Genomic DNA, 23,811 nt, shown 5'->3' with positions numbered 1-23,811 from the left:
TTACAGAATTCAGCCGTAACATTCAACTACTTGAACATCTTTAAAGCTCTCTCTTTACCACGTCGTTTGTCTCTCTAAACCAGATGAAAAAGGAAAAATGAATCAGTTTGATTTTCAAACATTGTGAGTGAAGTACGGGAATAATTTCAATTATGAAGTTCTACTACCATAGTAGTGCTGTAAATAAAGAACATTTTGTTTAATTGGGGATTTGAGTTTATTTAATTGACAGTTCAGTGATTCGAACGGTACATGGTTCAACTATATACAGGTTGGCTCATCTGTTAAGCAACAAAATATGTCTGTTCAAATTGTCAAAATCTGTGTATTGGGGTTGGTGCGAATGGTATGGAATAGAAACATAAAACTTAGCAGTTTTTGTATGTGTAAGTAAAATGTTGCCAATGTGTTGGTTTCATTTTGAGTTTGCCATCTCCTTTTGACAATCCTTTCGACCATGCAATGACATAAATAAAATCAGCTGATGAGATGAGCCAACCTGTACATAATTGAACCATGGAACGGTAATAGAATGCAAGAATTGTTAAGATTCGCAACAATACGATGCAAATCTCGATTTATTTTGAATGAACTGCGCGTTTCGGACCAAAACTATCTTGGAACATATTTTAAAGCCGGAGTCATTGGTGCCGTATGTCGTATCGCTGTATCCGTATCCCTAACGTAATCAGCTGTTTATCGTTACGATGGTAAACCAAACCCCAATTGGTTGGCTACGATACGGTTACGACCTTAGCGGCACCAATAATCGATTGCATTGATTCTCATAAGGTTGGTCGAATCAGCTGTTAAAAGGTTACCGATACGGTTACCGATAAAGCACCAATGTCTCCAGCTTAAAGTCATAATCGCTAAATGTCCAATTGGTTGTAAATATACCAAAAAATAGTGAACGCAACGATTACGTTCAATACGAATTGTGTAGTATGATTGTGTATGTTATAGTCCGAAAACCATGTTTTTACATGACTAGTTTTCACCATGACGGAAGTAACGATTTGGCTTCTAAGCAAGGCAATAAGTCTAGTGATCACTGTGACAAACCCCCAGCGAGTCATAATATACCCGCGGTAGTTATGATTGTCGTAAGAGGGGACTAAAATACCAGATTCAAGGGGTTGTGTAGCGCAACCCTTTCAGGTTGCTAGCGCAATATATAGCTTCTCCAAACCCTATTGTCAACCTCACCTATCCGTGGCGAATCCTGTTTCATTAACAGCCGAGGCTCTGGTGACCCCTCATGGATCTAGGGGGTGGGAGAGCGGTATGGCCAAGAAGTTCGCATGTGGTCATAATAAATCGTTGCCGAGATGTTCGGGCTTGGTACCGGAACGTACCGGACCTGCATCCGGCAAAGAACCATCAACATCCGATAACACTCCCTAAGGCCTACGAGGAGTGTCCTTATCGCTACAACAACAACAACTAAGGGCAGGCTCCACTTCGCTGGAAGGACCAGGGGGAAAAGGATTTAAATGAAAATGATGTGGTGTGGTTAGTGAGTATGGATTCGTTTGAACTTTATTTACCCTAGTTCAATATTTAATTATTTATTTCAGTTTCAACCAACATTTGCAAACATTTTGCACGAAATTTTAATAGGAAGCTGTAAAACTAATTTTATCATAGCCTAAGTGGTCATAAATCGGTGATGTTCACAACTTATTTACGGAGACTTATGACTATAACATACATATGTATGTAAATGTGTGAACAAATACATAAAAAACTGGTAACGATGGCACTGTCTTCGGCTGTGCCGAAGACTTCATACCTTTCATGAATGGAGCTGAACAATAATCTTATCCCATTCGTAATATCCACATAATGGGCTGTATTAGATATGTAATATATATTAAACAGGGCTCGTATTACGTGTTACGATCAGTGACTGAAAACGATTTTCAATTAAGTGATAACTATGCAAATGTTAAACTATTATAATAAGTTATGGATCTAAAAAGCACTATTTATGGCTAGTTCGCGACTTATTGGTTAAATATTAAATTAACAAGGAAGAAGGCTAAGTTCGGGTGTAACCGAACATTATATACTCAGCGTGAGCTTCAATTGTACACTTCATTTCAGATAAATTACTTTTCTACATAACACGTGACACCGCCTGTTTAAAAGAAAGATGTCTCCCCATTTGCTCTTACAATAAAACTTGATAAGTGACATATCATTGGTTCAAAACTATTTTTTGCTGAGTTATAGCTTATTATTCTAGTCTACGACCCTTTTAAACTTGTTTTATATAAAAGTGGGCGTGGTCTTTAACCGATCCCGTCCATTTTTACTAAAAATAGTTTCTGCTGTAAGGAAAATTTGTGTACCCAATTTTATTACGATCCGTTAATTTTTCTTCGTGTTCTGGCTCCGGAAACATAGAAAATTGATTAGTCATAAAAGGGGCGGTGGCACGCACATTTTTTAAAATTTTAAGTTTTTCCTATTTATTGTTATAAATCCACTTGGGAAATGAAATACCATTGATATAAATCTCTTTTTTTTTGCAAAGATATAATATAATATATATATAAAAAACTTAATTTGTTGTAACCAAGCTGTTAACATGGAGGATGAAAAAAGCAGCAACAAAGACAAAGCGAAGGAAAAAGCAAGTTCAAATAAGCGCAGTGCTAAAAATAAGAATAAAAACAATAAGAACAATCGTGATAGCATGGTTACATATGCAATGGATCTATGCACTTTCTCGCCGGTGCCTTCTGGCTCGCATTCGCAGTGTACGGGTCCCCCTCTAAACACTCCTCTAGAAGGTTCACAGCTACATATAGCTGATAATGCATCGGCTATGCTCACACCTACACCCCTCTCTGTGCCTATCCCACCTTCGTTTTCGTCAATTGTTTTGTCACCGTCCGCTGTCTGCAGTGACGCCAGGCTGTCTACTGTTGAAAATTCTGGCGCCGCTAATTCAAACAATTTCACCGCCGCCGATAAAGTACATACTGTCGTCCCACAGACTAATAATGATGCCGTCGACACCTTAAGTACCTCTTATGCTGTAAATACCAATGTTAAGCCTTCGACTGCTAATAACATTTCTGTTAACCTTAATGCTAAAGACGTTACCAATAAAACTGCAAAAACTGCACATGCCCACGCTGCTGCTGAACACATAGCCGCTGATAAGGTAAACACGAATGCTAAACCTACACCCTTGGCTCAAGTTCAAATTACTGCTGTTAATGATATAACAACCATTAATAATGACAATGCTGCTTCCAGCTCCACCTACACTGGTGGTGATTCTACCTCCGCCGCTGTGCGTTTGCCAAATGTTGACAATGCGCAACCGAGGCAGGTGACTGCCGTGCCGCCTCGCAGGACAATTTTTGTATCTCGTCTTCATTCTTCGCTTATGGAAAATGATATTATTAAGTATATAGAAGATAAGCTAGACCTTTCACAACCTATTAAAATAGGCGTTTATAAATTTAATTTTAGATATGATAGGGATATTTCATCATTTAAAATATCAGTGCCAGACGCTTATTTTGATAGAGTTCTTGAACATACATTCTGGCCGGAACATTCAGTTGTGCATTTGTTTACAAAAAAACCTAACGCCGCAGGAGCTTCAAAAAACTCAAAAATCCCTGCGGAAACAGTGAAAAAATAACCATCACGTACCAAAATGTTCGTGGCCTAAGATCGAAATTAAGTACCTTTTATCTGAATAGTTTTATTTTTACTTCTCAAGTTATAGCTTTTACTGAAACCTGGTTAAAAGCTGACAATTTTAACTCTGTACTCTTTTCACGTAAATATGTAGTTTATCGGCGTGATCGTGAATCTAGAGCAGGTGGTGTCCTTATTGCTGTTGACTCGACGCTTCCATCTGAGTTGCTGCTATTGGACACCACAAATGACATTGAATTTATAGCAGTAAAGCTTGCCTTGCACAATTTTAGTTTGTTTATCTGCTGCTCGTATATACCGCCACGATCGGATATACACGTTTATACATGTCATAGCACTGTTATTTGCAGTTTGTACTCGCAATTGCGAGACAAAGACCGCCTAGTAGTTCTTGGTGATTTCAATTTATCATCAGTAAATTGGATCAATACCATCGACTCAAATTTCATGAATCCCACTACTCAGCACGAGTTTTTAAACAGCCTGCTAGATACATCTCTTCTCCAAATTAATAATGTTTTAAATTCCAAAAGGAAAATCTTAGACTTAGTTTTTACAGATGACTCTGCGGGTATTACTCTAACCCGAACTCCCCCATTATCCCTTCCTGAAGACCCTCTTCATCCTACGCTTGAGATAGTACTGGATGTTGTTCAACCTGTGATGCTCGATGTTTCTAAGCCCAATTCCCGACCCCGGTCGAGATGTTTTTCAAAGACGAATTTTAGTGAGCTCAATAATTTGATCTCTGCCCATGACTGGTCGAGTCTTTATGCGTGTACAGACGTTGAAACAGCGACTTCCTTGTTTTATAGTTCTCTTGATGCTTTGTTTGAAAGCTGTGTCCCCCTTCGTTATTCCAGTACCACCACGGGTAAACCACCTTGGTTCTCAAAGCAACTATTAAGACTTGATAATATTAAATCTAGACTCTATAAGCGTTTCAAAAGATCTGGTAAAGCTATTGATTTATCTAAATATTTAGTGGCGCGCTCCAATTTTCATCGTCTTAACCAGCAGTGTTATAAAGGTTACTTATCATGTTGCAAATTCCAATTTACTAATAGTCCGAAACGTTTCTACAGATTTGTTAATTCCAAAAGGAAAATTTCTGGTTTCCCATCTACTTTTATTTATGGGTGCAAAAACGCAAATTCTGATCACGAAATCGCTGATTTATTTGCTGAATTCTTTAAATCAACCTATTCATCCCAATGTGTCCAGTCTAATCTTTACCCGTATTGCTTGGAAAGTTCTAATAATATTTTAAACCCATTTATTGATAAAGATACTGTTCTTAATAAACTTCTTGCATTGAAACCGATATCTTCGCCGGGTCCGGATGGTGTTCCTAGTTGTGTACTTAAGTACTGTGCTGTCAGCTTATCAGAGCCTATCTTTAAATTATTTAAACTGTCTCTGGAATCCGCATCATTCCCATCTATTTGGAAACAATCGTTTGCATAAAAAAGGTAGTAGGTCTAATATTGAGAACTACAGAGGCATAGCTAAGCTCTCAGCTATCCCTAAAACTTTTGAGCAGATAATTACATACCAGCTTCAATACTTGTGTAGCTCTTTAATATCACCTTGTCAACATGGTTTTGTCCTTCGGAGATCAACTACTACCAACTTGCTTGAATTTACGTCTTTTGTTATGAATGGTTTTTTAGTTTGCAAACAAACAGATGTAATTTACACCGACTTTAGTAAAGCATTTGACTCTGTTAATCACGAGCTCTTAGTTACCAAACTTGATCTTCTGGGTTTTCCAGCGCCTTTATTTAAGTTGGATTTCAAGTTATCTTGAAAATAGGACTCAGCGAGTTTTCTTTAACAACAATCTTTCAAAGTCGTTTGATGTAACTTCTGGCGTGCCCCAGGGTAGCCATTTGGGTCCATTACTCTTTAACCTGTTCATTAACGACTTACCAAAGGTTATATTACATTCTAGAGTTTTTATGTATGCAGATGATGTAAAACTTTGTTACACTTATCTGCCTTCGAACTTGTTCTGTTTTAATCAGCTTCAGGCCGATCTGGACTCATTTCAAAGCTGGTGTACTGCAAATTTACTTTTTTTGAATTACTCTAAATGTAAGCAAATGACTTTTCACCGTGTGAAGCCGGTCCTATCATCTTATACACTTAACGGCGACCCCTTGGAGCGGATATCTATTGTTACTGATCTAGGAGTTATTTTTGATCCGAAATTAAGTTTTACCACACATATTTCAACCGCTATAAACAAAGCAACTGGTGTATTAGGTTTTATCAAACGTTGGGCTAAAGAGTTTGATGACCCTTATTTCACAAAGATCCTTTATACCTCGCTGGTGCGTCCTATTCTCGAGTACTGTTCATGTGTCTGGTCTCCGATCTATCAAATCCATGTTGATCGGATTGAGTCGGTCCAGAGACGGTTTTTAATTTTTGCATTACGAGGTCTCAACTGGGAATCAAGTACTCATCTTCCACCATACAGGAATAGACTTCTTCTAATTAATTTGCCATCTCTAGAAAATCGTAGAGTATTACTTGGCGTTATGTTCATTCACAAGCTCATCATTGGTGTGATTGACTCCCCTGACCTAATCACAGTCAACTAAATTTTGCGGTTCCCGCTAGGGCGTCCAGGCATTTTGTGCCTTTTCATTTACCTCTATGCCGGCAAAATTTTGCTAGAAACAGTCCCCTGCGCCATTGGTGTTCGCGGTACAATGATTTGTATAACTTCATTGGCTTTGAATGTTCGTTTGCTGCTTTACATACTGCTATACTCTTATGTTTAGCCTGATATTTTAATTTTATTTTTTCTTATACAATGCGATGTCAAATGTTTATAACATACAAATTTTCTATGTACCTTTTTTGAATTTTTTAATTTTAAGAATGGCTCTGTATTTTACATATATATCTGTCTATTACAATAATTAGTCGACCGCTTTGTGTTTGCGTCGACTTTAAATAAATAAATAAATAAATAAATAAATAAATAAATATGGCTTATTTTATTCGTTCGATTTTTGATTTATGATTAATAATATTTGTAAAATTGATTTTATCACGTCCATATAAAAAAAAATTTCAAATATTTATTACTTACTTTTATTATTTACGAAATAATCAGGTTTTTGTGTTTTCCAAAATTTTATAAATATAAAAAGTGGGCGTGGTTATCATCCGATTTCGCTCATTTTCAATACCAATATATTCTGGGTCCAGATAAGCTCATGTACCAAATTTGGTGATGATATCTCAATATTTACTCAAGTTGTCATGTTAACGGACGGACGGACGGACATGGCTCAATCAAATTTTTTTTTCGATACAGTTGATTTTGATATATGGAAGTCTATATCTATCTCGATTCCTTTATACCTGTACAACCAACCGTTATCCAATCAAAGTTAATAAAAAATAGTTAGGTACTTAGTGCAAGGATACAAAGTTTCACGATTCTTGGGGTCTGCATGAACAATATATGTCATATATGTAATACTTCTATATTGCTAATAGAAAATGCTCGCAATGTGTTTTGAATTCGAAATAAAAACAAGACAGCCTATAAAATTTTTGTGATTGTAGCAGCATAAGTGTAACAAGAAAAAATAAATAAATTTAGGTACATTCGATTATTGAAAACAAAAACGTTTAAACAGCAATATATCGGCACTCTGATATTAGGGAATGTACTTAGCCTTTCGTAGCAATATAAGAGTATTACATATATGATATATGCTATATACGTAACCATTTGGTGAAATTTGAAGCTTCTAGCTGTTTAAATGGTGTAGAAATTGCCAAAAGCTTCTTATCTGAATAATCGGTTGTAGGGGACATATGCTATATATGTATACAACCGATCTCTATGATTTTTTCAGACAACAATATATGCTTCATACGTAAGCTTTTGGTGAAACTTGAAGCCTTTAGCTGTTAAAATGGGGCAGAAACTACGAAATGTTTCTTATCTGAACAATCGGTTGTATGGAATATATACTATATATACCACCGATATATACAATTTTTTCAGACAACAATGACTGTCCTATACGTAAGCATTTGGTGAAATTTGAAGCCTCTAGCTGTTAAAGTGGGGCAGTAATTACGAAAAGTTTTTTATCTGAACAATCAGTTGTGGGGGATATATGCTATATATATACGACCGATCTCATCCATTTTCGTAGACAGCAATATGAGCAATATATGAAAGCCTATGGTGAAGTTTGAGGCTTCAATCTGATAGATTGAGGAAGATATGACAAAAGTCTTCTTTTCTGAAAAATCAATTGTATTGGGGGATATATGCGATATTGGTCCGAACCGGCCAGTTCCGCACAAATGTTTAATCAGACACCTAAATATACCCGCTCACCAAATTTGAGAAAGCACCGACATTGAAGAGTTGGCTGCAAAAGCGCAAGCCTACAAGAATTAGACTCAGAGATATTGACGTTTAAAGGTCGTGAAAGGTGATCACACGTTTGTTGCTGTAGCTTATGAAGAATAATAATAAGAATTCAAGGGGTTGTGTAGCACAACCCTTTCAAGGGGTTGCCAGCGCAATTTATAACTTCTCCAACTCAATGGTTTACCTCGCCAACCAGTGGTGAATCCTCTCTTTAACAGCCGAGGGTCTGGCAACCCCAAGTTCCTCATGGATCCAGGGGGTGGGAGGGCGTTATGGCCTAGAAGGTTTCATGTGATCACACCAAATCGGTCCCGAGATTGTCAGACTAGTACCTTAGTGGTGTTTGTTACCGGAACGTACCGGATCTGCATCCGGCAAATGACCTTCAACATCGAACTATCGCTTCAGCGAAAAAAAAAACAATTTGGTTCGGTGGCTCTGAAGATAAAAAACTGTGTATTGCGTGTATTAACCCCTTGAATCCCATTACGTTTACCTAAGATCTTTTTGAAAAACTTGTATGGCAAATTTAATCAGATTACCAAATTTGGATTCCTTCAGTCTATGTGAGGTCCTCACGGACCGAACTCTTCGGTAATCGCAAGATGTTTCAAATTTTATACGGAAATTAGTGATCAAATAAGAAAGCTACCTAATATAAAGGAAGTTACTAATAATAGAATTAAGATGATGTCGCGTTTTATTGTTTTATCAAACAATTACAAGAAAACGATAAACAATGAAGACGAATGAATGGCCTGAGTATAAGGTATCATAAATGAAATAGACTTACAAGGTCGAAAACGTGTTTACAATGTATACATATGTAATACGTATAAACATGTATACATAGATAAGTACATTCATATATTTTGAATACTGACCAATGGCTAAAATGTGTTAATGTGCTTTAAACATCTAAAATAAAGCAAAAGAGGAAACAACTAACAGTAAACGAACTACGGTTTTATCTTATACACAGAACGAAAATCGACACTGATGATGGCACAATGCCGAAACCGGTTAGTCTCGAAATCAAATTAGACAAGGGTTGGCGGAAAATCGTTCCAATATACATCATTTATCCACCATGTCGAAAAATCAACAAAACAAAATAAGACAATAAACAGCAAAAAACAAGTAAGAAAGTCTAGGTTCGGATGGAACCAAGTAATATATTTGGCAACAAAATTTTAGGAACAATTATGGCAGTCGATTCTAAAAGAATCGATATCGAATCTGATCTTTGTTTTCGCGATATTTAGGCTTAAAGATTAAAGGATTGGGAAGGATCTCTCCGATGCATTCGAAGGCAAACTAAGCTGCAGACTAGGCGCCTCCGTTTCGAGCGATTTCTTTAACCTACCAGCAGAACTAAACCGGGATGACACGCTTTTTTTAAGAGCACAATTACTGACATATGGTGATTAGATCTATTTTCTCCGGATAAGATAGAGGCAAAATAATGGGTCTTGCGGTAAATGAGCGCAAGACGAAGTATTTGCTGCCATCCAAGAAAGAATCGGCGCTCTTACGCATTTGCAGTCACGTTATTTTTGACGACTATAAATTTGAGACTGTGAAGGACTTTGTCAATCTGGGAAACAATAACAGGTTTGGGAGTCGAACGCAGACAAGATCTCTCCAACAACTGCTACTTTGACCTGAGCAGGCAATTGAAAATCTCGAAACACAAAAATCACGCTCTACAAGTCGCTTCCCTGATCTATGGCTCGGAATCATGGTAAGTGTCGACAGAGGACGACATGGTGATTGAAGTGTTTGAGAGGAAAGTTCTCCGAAAGATTTATGGTCCTGTCGGTGATGCCTAAGGCGAGTATCGAAGAAGGTATAATGATGATCGAAATGAGCTGCGGTAGACTTTACCTATAGTTGTTGTTGTAGCAGTGCTTCACCACATCCAATAGGAGCGACCGATCACAAATTGTCATCAATATCTTCTAACGGGAGTGCAAGGAAACTTGCAGTTTCAACAGGCGTGGAGGGGGGCGTAAGAGACGTTGGTTCGACATTGGTTCCACATTGCAATTGAAGAGATGTTTGGTGTGTCATATGGGGACACATTGCAAGCAGGACATACATTATATAAGTCGGGGTTTATTCTGGATAGGAAAAGCTTAACCTGTTACAGTAAAATTGAAGTTGAGCTAGAGTGACGCGCGTCTCCCTCGGGAGAGTGCGTTTCTCTTCTGCTATTTCTGGGTATTTTTCTTTAAGAACTGGGTTCGCTGGGCACTTCCTGGCGTAGAGGTCCTACGCCTGTTTGTGGATATCACTGAGGATCCGTTTGTGTTTTATTGCTTCATAGGAATTGTTCTCAGGTGGATTATTTCCTTATAATGCAAACCTATTTGACAAAATGAGCCATACCATATACTAAATTAATGAATTCCTTAGATTAACGAATCTTAAGAAATTAATCTAGTGTTAATTATTTATATGTTTCAGTGAAACTAAATAATTCCCATCGAATGTATGTAACAAAAGCAAAAAAAAAGCGAGGCGAAGGTGTTCTTACTAGTGATAATTGTAAGATAGTGTTCTTACTTTGATAAAGAAGCCATTGGCGCTTCTTTTCCCTTAATAAAAAAATAAATAAATAAACTATTACAATTCTTACTTGAAAGAAAATTGGATTGATTCTCCCAAGTTCTCCGTGCAGCAACCATTTTTGTTAGAATTTGGCAGTTACAATTATTACTGACGAAGCAACAGCTGAAAATTTGTACTTACTCGAATGTTGAGCCAAGTTAAAGACTACTATATCTATATATGTGTGTTAATGCGAAACATTTGTGATTCTGTTGTTTTCAATGACACTCACTACCGGTACATTATTTTATCCTTTTAATTTCTGCTTTTTCACACACACAAATTCCATATGCAATACACTAGGAAGGATTTTAAAAGCACGTTAAGGCTGGAAATTGCATGGAGCAAGTGTCCACCAAACACGTTAAACACGAACCCGATGTTTTCCCAACCGAACTAACATACCGAAGATAGTGTAGACACTTATCCATATACAAACTATGATGGCATTGAAGCCAACTCGTCGTTGTTTATTATGCTTAGTAATTAGCAATGTACTGCAAATTATGACTTCCAAAATATATAATTGCTCACAAACGAACGGATGTGATAGAATACAATAAAATGCGGTGTTTTTTTTTACTATAATTTTGCTATTCGTTCGCGGCACGACCGACTACGACTCAAGACGTTGGATATTTATAAATTATAAAAAAGTGGTTTCTTCTGCTTCTGCTGCTATTCCTTTGATTGAAGTGAATGGTGGGGTTTGAAGAAGGTGGACGTACAATTGGTGAACTCATTAAGTAAAAAATGTTGAGGCGCTGTATACCAACTTTGTTTAACTTTAAGTCCAGTATAGAATTTAATTAAAGTAATTCTAATATAAAATATATTAATCTCAATATTTGTTCGATCGACTGCTTTAATTAAAATACAATAAATAAATATCGCAAATGCCTGTGCATCCACTGCACTATATTCCTTTTTCACCACTATGGCGCTACCAGGTGTTGAGCAATCTCTGGCGAAACCATACAAAGTGGCAGCACGGTGATACAGCTACAGGCATAAATAAAACGACGTTTTATTTTGTTTTTGTAAATCAATGGACTAAAGGGTGAATTAATGGTGACTTATAACCATAAAGCCATAACCAGATAAAACAACTGATCGAACCTATCTTATGGAAATCTATGTAATCGATTAATTGTGCCATACCGTAACGCTAACGCTAACGCCATAACCATACCATAGCCAACCATGGTTTTTCGTTTCTCGCCATATCCATAAACTAAAAATATTTTAGTTGGGGAATTTAATAACATTTTGTAGATTTTATTCATTGTTTTGGATACGTTATGACTAAGAGACTTATTTTTTGTGGAATATTTTTGTAATTTTGTGCGTTTTCTTCATTTTGATGAAATTTTAATGATTTTTAGGTTAAGGCACCATTAATCGATGACATTGGAGATGGTTATGGATATGGGTATAGTTACGACTATGCCGTTAGGGTTAAGGAAGTTTAATTGGCACTTAAGTGACTTATTTTTTGAGGAATGTTTGTAATTTTTTGCGTTTTCTTCATTTTTATGAAATTTTGATGATTTTTAGGTTAAGACACCATTAATCGATGACATTGCAGATGGTTATGGATATGGGTATGGTTATGACTATGGCGTTAGGGTTAAGGAAGTTTAATTTGCACTTAACCCTCAAGCAGGCGAATTCTTTTACGGCGAGCTACCATATTGAAAAAATTCACCTAGACTAATTTTACATAGAGGAAAATGGAAACGTAACCATTTCTGCGCTTGGTGGGTATTTCAGCGAGAAAAGTGGGAAACCCGTTACACCGCTTATAAGCGGTCTTGCCTGATGAAGGCATAAATTTGGTGATAATATGATATATACAATGAGGAAAACTATCTAAATAAAAATACGAAAATATCAATAAGAGGCAATTTTTTTTGTATGAAATTGTACAAAACAGTTTCTCTCTTTGACCAAGCAAAAATTTAAATTGCATTTTTTTGCATATTACTTGTGTTTCATATTTACAGCCAACAAATTTACATTTTCGTTTTCCTTTTACGTCCTTTACCTCCGGCCAGTGTCCAAAGGGATCAAATCGTATTTCTAGGGGTGGCAAATATGTCTCATTTCCAAGAGCGCAACTACGAAGCGTTTTTTTTTTTGCGGACGGCCAACGGTATTTCTTTGCGGCACCACCTGGAAACTGGTAAGGACATCAGCGACGAGGAGTCTGAAATCAGGAAGCATGACGTGTTCATTATCTGCGCCATTCTTGTGTATTCGGCGATAAAGCAAGTACGAAGTAACGTCAGTCATATCGATGAAATGGTAAAACAAGCGATGAGAATAACTAGATGTCTTTCGTTGAATCCTGTACCGTCCAAGTAGTCCATCCATATTGTCAACTCCACCCATATGCGCATTATATTTATTATTGGATTTAGTGTCTATGTCCATAGCATTGCCAGTAAAATCAAGATAATTTGTTTGAACTTCTGGACCTTCTAAGTCATACTGTGGTAGGAGAGATCTTAGCCGTTTAGGAGGTTTTTTGGACAAACGAACTACTGTTGCTGTTACTATTTCTCGTTCAATCCCTGCTGCTGATGTCGATGGGTGCATGACTGGTGTAGATGGCGAAGTTACTGACACCAAAACCTCAGTGGGAGTGGTGCGCACTGCATGGGCAGAGTTATCGAGATCACTTACGTTGCTCGTATTCAACATCTGGTTCAATAGTTGAGCAAGGAACTCAGAGGAGCTCCATCGTCTTAAATCGGAAACACATCGTCCAATTTGTGCTTTACCTTTTTGAGACATGTCTTCCAATAAAAGATTAACATTTCCTTGTTCATTTTCTAGATAATAGTCTTGATCACTGTCTTGAAAGAAGCATTTACAATAAGACTCAGCATCCGACTGAGTTTTGTTTGGATCTCCAGCCATCAAATCATTAATTTCTTCATCATTTAGAGCACTGATTACTTCAAAAGTCCACCTGTTCCGCCCCAAAACTGGATTACGTCATTGACATTTCTCTGCAAGAAAATCACCAATCACCATACTAACATGATTCTTTGAATAATTCAACCGCTAAAATTTGCCTGTAAACGGCAAGACCGCTTAGAAGGGGTCTTTGTAAGTGGAAGCTGTGACTCTTCCATTTAACATATCACAGTAAAAAAATCACATATTTTCATAAGAACAATATTTATTTACCAGTAATAATTTTTTCAAGATCCACAAATGAATTATTTTTCTGCATTTAGCTAAATAAATTATAAAATATTTCACTCTGAATTTTACATGCACATGCACTGACTTCACAAGTTCAAGTGACTATGGGGCAATAAGTAAGTAACCGAGAGAACTTTTTTTTGGAAAAGCTTAACTACGGCTGCATTATTTCAAAACTTTCTTTAAATAGTAAAAATCTATGGCGTGTTACATGAATTTCGCTTTCTAACTCTTGACCGCTTAAAAGCAGCCTTGCCCGCTTGAAGGCTAATGTCAAAATCATTGTAAATCTTATAGTAAACAATGGTCAAAATCGTACTGCGCCGGAAGTTGACGTATCAAATCATATTAAAAAAGTACAAAACCCGTTTTGTCAATTTTATTTGCAATAATAAAGTAACAAAAAATATCACTGAAGATGGAAGAACATTGAAAACGGTTTGTCTCCACACCAAATTTGGAATTCGGAAAATCAAAAAATTAAATGGATTTTCATTAAAAAGTATATATATTAGCGACGCAAACCCAAATGACAAATTTTAACACTATACCTTCAACAGCTTTTGATTTGTATCTTAAACACTTTTAAATTTTGTTTCTCAAAATGTGTGTACTTCCAAAGTTTATTACATGATTGAACGAATTATTCGAATAATAGAATTGTAGATTATCAATAATAATACGTTGACAAATAAACGTGTCTTTAAACATAATTTTATTTTCTGCAATGCTCATTATATTTAGCCTGTCGATACTGATGTCAGTACACGTCGTTTGTCTGCTCTCCCATAATTTTTGTAATCATATTAGCAGTCGAACCGAATGTTAACTCGTTAAAATGATATTAACGAAAAGCCGAAAAATGACCCCAGGTCCCTTCGAAACAGGGGGTGAGATCCACAATATTATTGCGAAGAACACCTTTTTGTGTTGGCGGCCTTCATCCACGCTTATAAAATATTACCGTGGACGGTCCACCAATGGGGTGGGATCAAAATTAAATGCGTGCAAAATCCCTTTGTATACAAAATTTGTTTCAGTGCTCAACAACCACAAACAACAGCAAATATCCCCGGACAGAGATAAAATGTTTCCTCCCCGCCTTTGGATTATTGTTGTCGAGATAAATGCGCGTCTTTATACACCTCTCGCGATATTTGGACGCGTACGAGGTTTGCTATTTATATTTTGACCCTTGGCAACACTAATTGTTTGCCGGCGCCATCTGACGTTTTCAATTCAAAGTTTGACATTTTTAAGCATAACCTTCTTCAGAAAATGTTGACATTTGAGCACAACTTTTGTTGTTAACAGTTGCCATCATCCGGTGGCAAAAGACTGAGCCAGATAAATAATTTTGCATGTAAATGCAACAACAACGATTTGAGCCAGATAAATCCAGATAGAAGTCTGGTTCAATTTTTGAGCCAGATAATTTGTTAATTACTTCTTTTTAGTTTGGCAACGCTGCCTTTAATAAACCTACTTTTTTAAAAATAGATGTCGCTGCTTAGCCTTTGGCCGTATGAGTTAAATGAAAAACAGCGGCGGCATCTGCCTATCACATTTCACGTGTACGAAAATTTCACGACATCTGCTCCTCAAGTCCCTCAATGATCCAGAGCATTCCCGTGAGAATTGAGCGTGAGCCGGAGCTGTAAAACTCACTGGAAGACGGCAAGTAACTTCAAAATTTTATTTCAGCGAAAAAATGGAATTAACTCGCGAAAATTTCCGTCCGATGATTTTTTACGACTTTCGACGTGGATTATCAAGAAAGGAGTGCTTTGAACAACTTGCCTGCTGGTTTAATTTTTCAAATTCCATCGTGGCCGCTGTTCGCTCTGGGACGAAAGTCATGAAATCGCTTGTTGTGCAACAAAACATTGACGCTGTGCGCGAACTTATATTGCAAGATCGTCATACGACTTATCGTGAGATTGAGGCATCCCTGGGCATTAGTATACGAGCATTAATAATATATTGCATGAACATTTAGCTGTGAAAAAAATTTGTTCGCGTTGGATCCCGCATAATTTGACAAAAGCTCAATCCTCAATACCTCAATAGGAGTGGAAAAAGTGCTACGAAAATTAGTTTGGACGCATGCAAAAGTGTATTGATTATCATGGAGGATACTTCGAAAAACAATAAAGCCATTTTCGATAACAAATTACTGGCTTTTCATTATTAGACTTAAAATATAAATAGCAACCCTCGTATTAACAGTCGTACCCTGTTTTAGACTAAAGGGCCAATTAATGGCGACTTATACCATAAAACCATAACCAGATAAAACAGCTGAGCGAACCTACCTTATGGAAGTCAATGTAATCGATTAAAGGTGCCATACCATAACGTTAACGCCATATGGTTAATAGTCAGCCCATTGGTTTTTGGTTTCTCGCCATATCCATAACCTAAAAGTATTTGAGTTTGTGAATTTAATAACTTTTTGTAGATTTTATTCATTGTTTTGGATACGTTATGACTAAGACACTTACTTTTTTGTGGAATATGTTTGTAATTTTTTGCGTTTTCTTAATTTTTATGAAATTTTCACGATTTTTAGATTAAGGCACCATAAATCGATCACATTGGAGATGGTTACGACTATGGCGTTAGGGTTAAGGAATTTTAATTAGCCCTAATGAAGGAAACGCAAAAAATCACAAACATATTCCACAAAAAATAAGTCTCTTGTTCATAACGTATCCAAATCTTCAAAATGTTATTAAATTCACCAACTCAAATATTTTTAGGTTATGAATATGGCGAGAAACCAAAACCAATTGATTGGTTCAATTGGTTCAATTATACAGGTTGGCTCATCTCATCAGTTGATTTTATTTATGTCATTGCATGGTCGAAGGGATTGTCTAAAGGAGATGGCAAACTCAAAATGAAACCAACACATTGGCAACATTTTACTTACACATACAAAAACTGCTAAGTTTTATGTTTCCATTCCATACCATTCGCACCAACACCAATACATAGATTTTGACAATTTGAACAGACATATTTTGTTGCTTTACAGATGAGCCAACCTGTATATAGTTGAACCATGGTTCAACTATACATGTTGTTGCTTTACAGGTGAGCCAACCATGTATAGTTGAACCATGGTTCAACTATATACAGATTGGCTCATCTGTAAAGCAACAAAATATGTCTGTTCAAATTGTCAAAAGCTGTGTATTGGGCTTGGTGCGAATGGTATGGAATGGAAACATAAAACTTAGCAGTTTTTGTATGTGTAAGAAAAATGTTGCCAATGTGTTGGTTTCATTTCGAGTTTGCCATCTCCTTTTGACAATCCCTTCGACCATGCAATGACATAATTAAAATCAGCTGATGAGATGAGCCAACCTGTACATAATTGAACCATGAGTTGAACCATGCATCTGGCATACGCCTAAAGGGCAAATTAATGGTGACTTATAACCATAAAGCCATAACCAGATAAAACATCTGATGGAACCTTCCTTAGGGAAATGAATGTAATCGATTAATGGTGCCACACCATAACGCTACCGCCATAACCATACCATAGTCAACCAATTGGTTTTTGGTTTCTCGCTATATCCATAACCTAAAAATATTTGACTTGGTGAATTTAATAACTTTTTGTAGATTTTATTTATTGTTTTGGATACGTTATGACTAAGACTTATTTTTTGTGGAATATGTTTTTAATTTTTTGCGTTTTCGTCATTTTTAAGAAATTTTCACGACTTTTAGGTTAAGGCACCATTAATCGATCACATTGGAGATGGTTATGGATATGGGTATGGTTACGACTATGGCGTTAGGGTTAAGACGAAGTCATTGGTGCCGTATGTCGTATCGCTGTATCCGTATCGCTAACATAATCAGCTGTTTATCGTTACGACGGTAAACCAAAACCCAATTGGTTGGCTACGATACGGTTACGACCTTAGCGGCACCAATAATCGATTGCGTTGATTCGCATAAGGTTGGTCGAATCAGCTGTTGTTATAAGGTTACCGATACGGTTACCGATAAAGCACCAATGTCTCCAGCTTTAAGGAAGTTTAATTCACACTTAAAGCCGGAGTCATTGGTGCCGTATGTCGTATCGCTGTATCCGTATCCCTAACGTAATCAGCTGTTTATCGTTACGACGGTAAACCAAAACCCAATTGGTTGGCTACGATACGGTTACGACCTTAGCGGCACCAATAATCGATTGCGTTGATTCGCATAAGGTTGGTCGAATCAGCTGTTAAAAGGTTACCGATACGGTTACCGATAAAGCACCAATGTCTCCAGCTTAACGCTAGAGCAATACACCATGACAATCTTGCAATCTATCATAGTCAATCTCGCGAACCGAACATACTAGTACGCTTCGTAAATTCGTGGTCACGAAATTATGTTGATGTGAAGGAAAAACGTGTGGAAAATTATTAAAGAAATTTATAAAATTCAGTAAAATACCAAATTTCTGTAGTTAAAAGGTTATAGAATAGCTTGGTAAAAAAAAATTGTGGATGCGGTGTACTTTACAGCGTTAAATGTGAAATTGTGTGCCACTGAATCAGCAGCCGCACAAAAACGAAAACAAATTCAATGCGGCAGCAGAGGTAGAAAAGCAGAAGTTGGCAGAAGCAGAAGTTTTAGCAGCGCGAACATAGGGCAAATCAGCGCCGCAAGTGCACTGAAAAATTCTCGAAGTGAAAAAATGGTAGTGCAATTGTTGTTGCCGATTTTAGAATTGCATATATAGGCTAAATTTTATTGCTCGGGTGATTGAAAGAACTTGCAAGTAAATGCAAATTTAAGTTAAGTTTTTGCAAAGTGGAGGGGGCGATTAGAGTTTTTCTTTAACTATGCAATCGTGCTAACACATTGTGGATAAAACCTCACGCCAGTACTCCCAATATTGGTTACAACAAATTACGCAGTGCAAAGAGCAGTAACAAAAACAGCAGCAACTGAAACAAGGGTCCGGCGCTGGGACAGAAGAGAAGCAGTGGCGGTAAATTCATCGATTTTTTTTTTTGCCTGTGGCTTGCGTTTTGTTTTAGCAAAGAGTAAAATATTAGCAGAAAGTGAAAAAATCAAACATTTCTAGTGGGTAAATACAAAAATAGAAAAATAATGGAAAATTTAGATACAAACATTGACAAAATACCTGTGAAAAGTGGAAGTGGCGATGATAAAGCAGTTGCATCACTACTACAGCAGGAAAACAAAGAAACGACACTAACGCTAAAGCTGCCTCAACCTGTCAATGGACAACTAAATGCTACAAACAATGATACTATGAATGCGATCGAGAACGACAAAGTTGAGGGGCAGCAGGGTTTGAAGGAAGTACGGACGGATGAAAAAATTTCACAGCCAAATTTAACAAAAGCAGCTATACAACATACTGGAAATTCGCACAATGACGAAGAAGTTGATATTAGAAGTGGCAATGATAAAGGTGAGACGATACTATTATGAAAATGGGCGAAGCACACATATGCATACAAACTTCTCTTTACTTAATAGATAAAAATCATAAAAGGAAAAAGAAAGAAAAGGATCGTGAGCGCGAAAGAGATAAAGATAAAAATCGTGACCGCGACCGTAATCGAGAACGTGAAAAGGACCGGGATCGCACTACAGAAAAAGGGCGCGAACGAGATAAGGAAAAGGCACGTGATAGGGAAAAAGATCGTGAACGTGATCGCCATCGGGATCGTGACTCAACAAACGAGCGTTCTAATAGAGAGCACGGATCCCATTCAAGGTCCGGCACTAGCGATAAAGTAAAAGATGGAACCAATAAATCCGAAAGAACTAAATCAAACCCTTCATTCAGCTCATCTAAACGTGACAGAAGCAAAGAAACGGTAATGCAGTATTTTTTTTTTTTGATATATCGATGTATACGAGGCGATTAACAGAATAAACTTCGTTTTGTTGGCCAGAAAAGAAAAAAATAACTGCTCGTACCTATACAAATACCTAAATATATTTGGAATAATTCTTTGTATCTTCCCTGAATAATCGCCAAATGTTAAATATATTTAATCATAAATATCAAAATATGTAGTATGTCCTACAATTTTTTTTTTATTTTCTGATGGCGTATTTAAGATAATAATAATAGAACCAGTTTATGTGAGAAGATAGCTTAACATTGTAAGACACATTTACTTGCTACACTCTCAACAGCATTTAGAAAATTTATAATTAAGTAAAAGTTGTAAAAAATGGCAATTATATTACGAACCTCGAGTGATTTATAAGCTTACCCAATCAATAGCTTGTAATACTAGAATAATACAGCTAAAGACTGTTAGAAGGGACCAAAATCCACGTGACTTTCGGTCAGTCAACAACACAACACCAAAATCCACCACAGACCGACTCTCGGCATATTCGACAAATTATTGACTAAATCCATTATACTCCGCTAATTTTTAGAGGTGTGTTTATGCTTACAACCATAACAATCTTTGTCACGTGACTTTCGGTCATCTTGGTTTTATGCTATGTATTTAGAGTTTAGTCCTCTCTAGGGGATTATTAACAGACGGAAAGAATATCAGAGTTTTCCGTTTGAAGGTACGACTCAAGATTCCTTTGCAGTGTTACAAAATCCATTTGCTGCCAGCAAAATCTTTGTTAAGGTTAAAATTCACGCATGCTCGCTTACAACACCGAGAGTCCTGGGTTCAAGGCCAAGAGGAGAACATCAAAATCTTTAGAAAGAGTAGTTTGAAATAGAAAAATATTACCATAAGCGAGATCGACCCTTGGCAGAGGTTTGGTTGTTGTTGTTGTAGCGATAAAGAAACCCCGAAAGTTTTGGGATGCCAAACTTTCAGTCAGATATCCTAGAATAGGTATTCTACTGAGCCTTTAAAACAAAAACCAATAGACTTGCTTTTACCGGAATACATCCTTTTCGCCAAAGTTGAAGATTGTGTTCAAAAATGTGTTTATTAGCGGTTATATATTGTTTACCATCTGCTTCAAGCATACCAATTCTGGACTTTCAGACCGCAGCAAGAAAGAAACAGTATTCGCCGCGGGTAGGTGAGGTTGACAATTGGGTTGGAGAAGCTATATATTGCCCTGGCAACCCATTGAAAGGTTGCGTCACACAACCCCTTGAATCATTTCGGCTAACACAACAAAAATAACAGTCGTTTATACAAAAACAACATCAATCATTTGGGTATTTTAGTCACCTCTTACGACAGGCATACTTGCCGCGGGTATATTCTCAGCCCCCGCTGGGGGGAAGTGCTTTGGTAAAAGCTCCGAGTACAATTCTGCCATGTAGATTTCGACCCGCCAATTTGTAGAAAGCATCAAAAAGGAGACGAGGCAAATTGGAAGAGAACGTCGACCTATATCTCCTTGGAGGTAGATGGAGGAGGGGTTGACGTGTCACTGAAATCTTTCCCTTGGTAGGTAGGTAGGTTGTAGTTGTTGTTATTGCAGCAGTGCTTCGCCTCTTCCAAAAGGTGCGACCCCTTACAAATTGTCATAAATATCTTCTAATAGGAGTCTTAGGAAACTCGCAGTTTCAAAAGGGAGGGACCAGAGTGGGAGGGGTGTTAGAGGCGTAGGTTCCATCCACCATGCAATTAAAAAGATAGTTGGTGTCATATGGGGACACGTTGCAAGCAGGACATACATTATGTATGTATGTCTGGGTTGATTCTGGATAGGTAAGAGTTTAACATGGTACAGTATCCAGATCGAAGTTGACCTAGAGTGACGCATGGCATTTCTCTTTAAGATCGGGGTGCGCTGGGCAATACCTATCGTAGAGGTCCGACGCGTGTTTTTGGATAACACTGGGGACCTTTTTGTTTTTTTTTTTTACATTCGGCTGATGTTTGTTCAATAATCAATTCTCCCCCTAATGGGGAGTACTCTCGCCTCGCTGTGTAGGTTGTGTTCTGGAAACATAAGAAGAAAGAGGTTCGTTAGTAGGAAGAGGTAGGTAGGTATGCTGCGACCCAGATCGCCCAAGAAGTTAATGAAAAATTGTTAGATCTTACTGGATGCTAGTTTGAAGTTGTTTATAAAATCTAGAATATTTAGAATTCCTGCCGATAATCTTCCCTAATTTGTCAAAAAGGTGCTTCGAGGGATCTTTACCGTGATCTAGTTATGAGCCAGGCAGAAAATGCTCAACAGTCTGTTATTGTTGTTATAGCGATAAGGACACTCCCCGAACGGTTTGGGGAGTGTTCCCGATGTTTATTTACTTATTTATTTGTCTACAAATTTAACAATTAATCAGACTAAATATAGTTACGGATTACAGATAAATTACAGAAGCAAACAAAGTGAAATTTATATTATAAAATATGAATATATACATATTATTAAATCAGTTGTCGGGATGGACTGTAATGCCGAGCAACGATAATTGATTATTAGTGCTGTCGGAATTGACGTGAATTCGGTCAGCTGATGTATATTTAACACACAATAAGTAGGGCTGAAATTACTAGAGCTGGTGATAAAAGAGTGTAAGTTTGGAAGGGACGTGTTCCAAGCCACCCACCCAAATCATTGCGTATTTAAGGTAGTCAGTAGATATTTTTTTATTGCGTGGTGTGAGTCACACGTATCAATGTTTTTGCAGTGCTTATTGAAATCAGTACACAGACAACGAAGAGGTTCGTGCATTTCAAAATTCGATCTGCGTGTGCTTATATGAAGCGGTTGAAAATATCTAGATGGTCTAAAGGGAGCATGAAATAAAATTTCACCAAGCAGAAATCGGCTATTTACCATCCCTCTAATAAGTTTTACTAAAAATAACACACCTACCATCTTCCTACGATTCCTGTCGCTGAAGCAGTTTTAAATGGCAGGAGTGGGGAGGAAGAATCCTTGAGGGGTCCCACGGTTAGTCCCTTGACGCAAAAATCAGGTATTGCTTTTGAACCGACTAATTTGTCGCAGTGGGTACGAGAGTTCCAGATTATCGAAGCGTATTCCAATATTGGCCTCACCAAAGATATAAAGATAGTTTTAGTAATACATATATGGATCATCGGATTCTTTAGACCATCGTTTGACGAACGACAAAGTCCCATTGGCTCTCAACTTTGCGCAACAGTATCATTTGCAGTTACGTGGTTGTAGCGATAAGGTTGCTCCCCGAAGGCTTTGGGGAGTGTTATCGATGTGATGGTTTGCCGGATAAAGATCCGGTACGCTCCGGTACCACAGCACCATTAAGGTGCTAGCCCGACCATCTCGGGAACGATTTATATGGCCACATTAAACCTTCAGGCCATTCCCCCCTCCCCACCCCCAAGTTCCATGAGGAGCTTGTGGTCGCCAGAGCCTCGTCTGTTAGTGAAACAGGATTCGCCGCGGATAGGTGAGGTTGACAATTGGGTTCGGAGAAGCTATATATTGCGCTGGCAACCTGAAGGGTTGCGTTACACAACCCTTTGAATCTGGTATTTTAGTCGCCTCTTACGACAGGCATATCTACCGCGGATATATTCTGATCCCCTAACCCGCTGGGGCGCAGTTACGTGGTCATTGTGCCAAGTATCCATCTTTTCCGCATGCGTGGCTAAAGTCAGATGACCTATGGGTGTTGGCTCTGCATCTACCCAGTTGACTCCTTGTTCTCGTTTCATTGTATTCTGGCCATGTAGCTCTTGAAATTGCATCGCACGTGATGCTCTTCCCATTTTGATGAGTTTGTTATTATAAAAATGTTACTATATTTTATTTTCTCAACCTTTATTTAAGGTTGTCCAATAACTGCAAGGACTGTGTACGTTAGATAAATAAATAAATCCAAATTCCAGGTTGCATTAGTGGTGGGATTTTACCTGTCCACTTCTCAGTTATTTTGCTTTTTCCAGCAATTG

General features: G+C 37.5%; 2 protein-coding genes across 6 annotated transcripts in view; one reads left to right on the top strand and one right to left on the bottom strand.

Annotated features, from left to right (window-relative positions):
* The window catches only part of LOC137240644 (uncharacterized), a 109,288-nt gene extending 97,649 nt beyond the window's left edge, over window positions 1–11,639 (bottom strand). For 2 of the 5 annotated variants that reach the window (XM_067767145.1, XM_067767149.1), the window contains exon 1: window positions 10,743–11,639. The gene's annotated coding sequence lies outside the window, so the exon portion shown is untranslated. The remainder of the gene's footprint in view (window positions 1–10,742) is intronic. The other 3 variants (XM_067767146.1, XM_067767147.1, XM_067767148.1) reach the window with 3 other exon arrangements.
* A 6,655-nt stretch (window positions 11,640–18,294) lies between these two features.
* Window positions 18,295–23,811, top strand: part of LOC137240643 (uncharacterized) — a 43,232-nt gene continuing 37,715 nt past the window's right edge. Inside the window, exons 1-2 of the mRNA XM_067767144.1 lie at window positions 18,295–19,385; window positions 19,454–19,797. Of these exons, the coding sequence (XP_067623245.1) occupies window positions 19,058–19,385; window positions 19,454–19,797 (672 nt within the window). The 5' untranslated portion in view covers window positions 18,295–19,057. The remainder of the gene's footprint in view (window positions 19,386–19,453; window positions 19,798–23,811) is intronic.

The sequence above is a fragment of the Eurosta solidaginis genome, chromosome 2 (assembly GCF_040869045.1).
Source record: "Eurosta solidaginis isolate ZX-2024a chromosome 2, ASM4086904v1, whole genome shotgun sequence".
Classification (NCBI taxonomy): Eukaryota; Metazoa; Arthropoda; class Insecta; order Diptera; family Tephritidae; genus Eurosta; species Eurosta solidaginis.
This window is presented reverse-complemented; position numbering and strand designations above follow the sequence as displayed.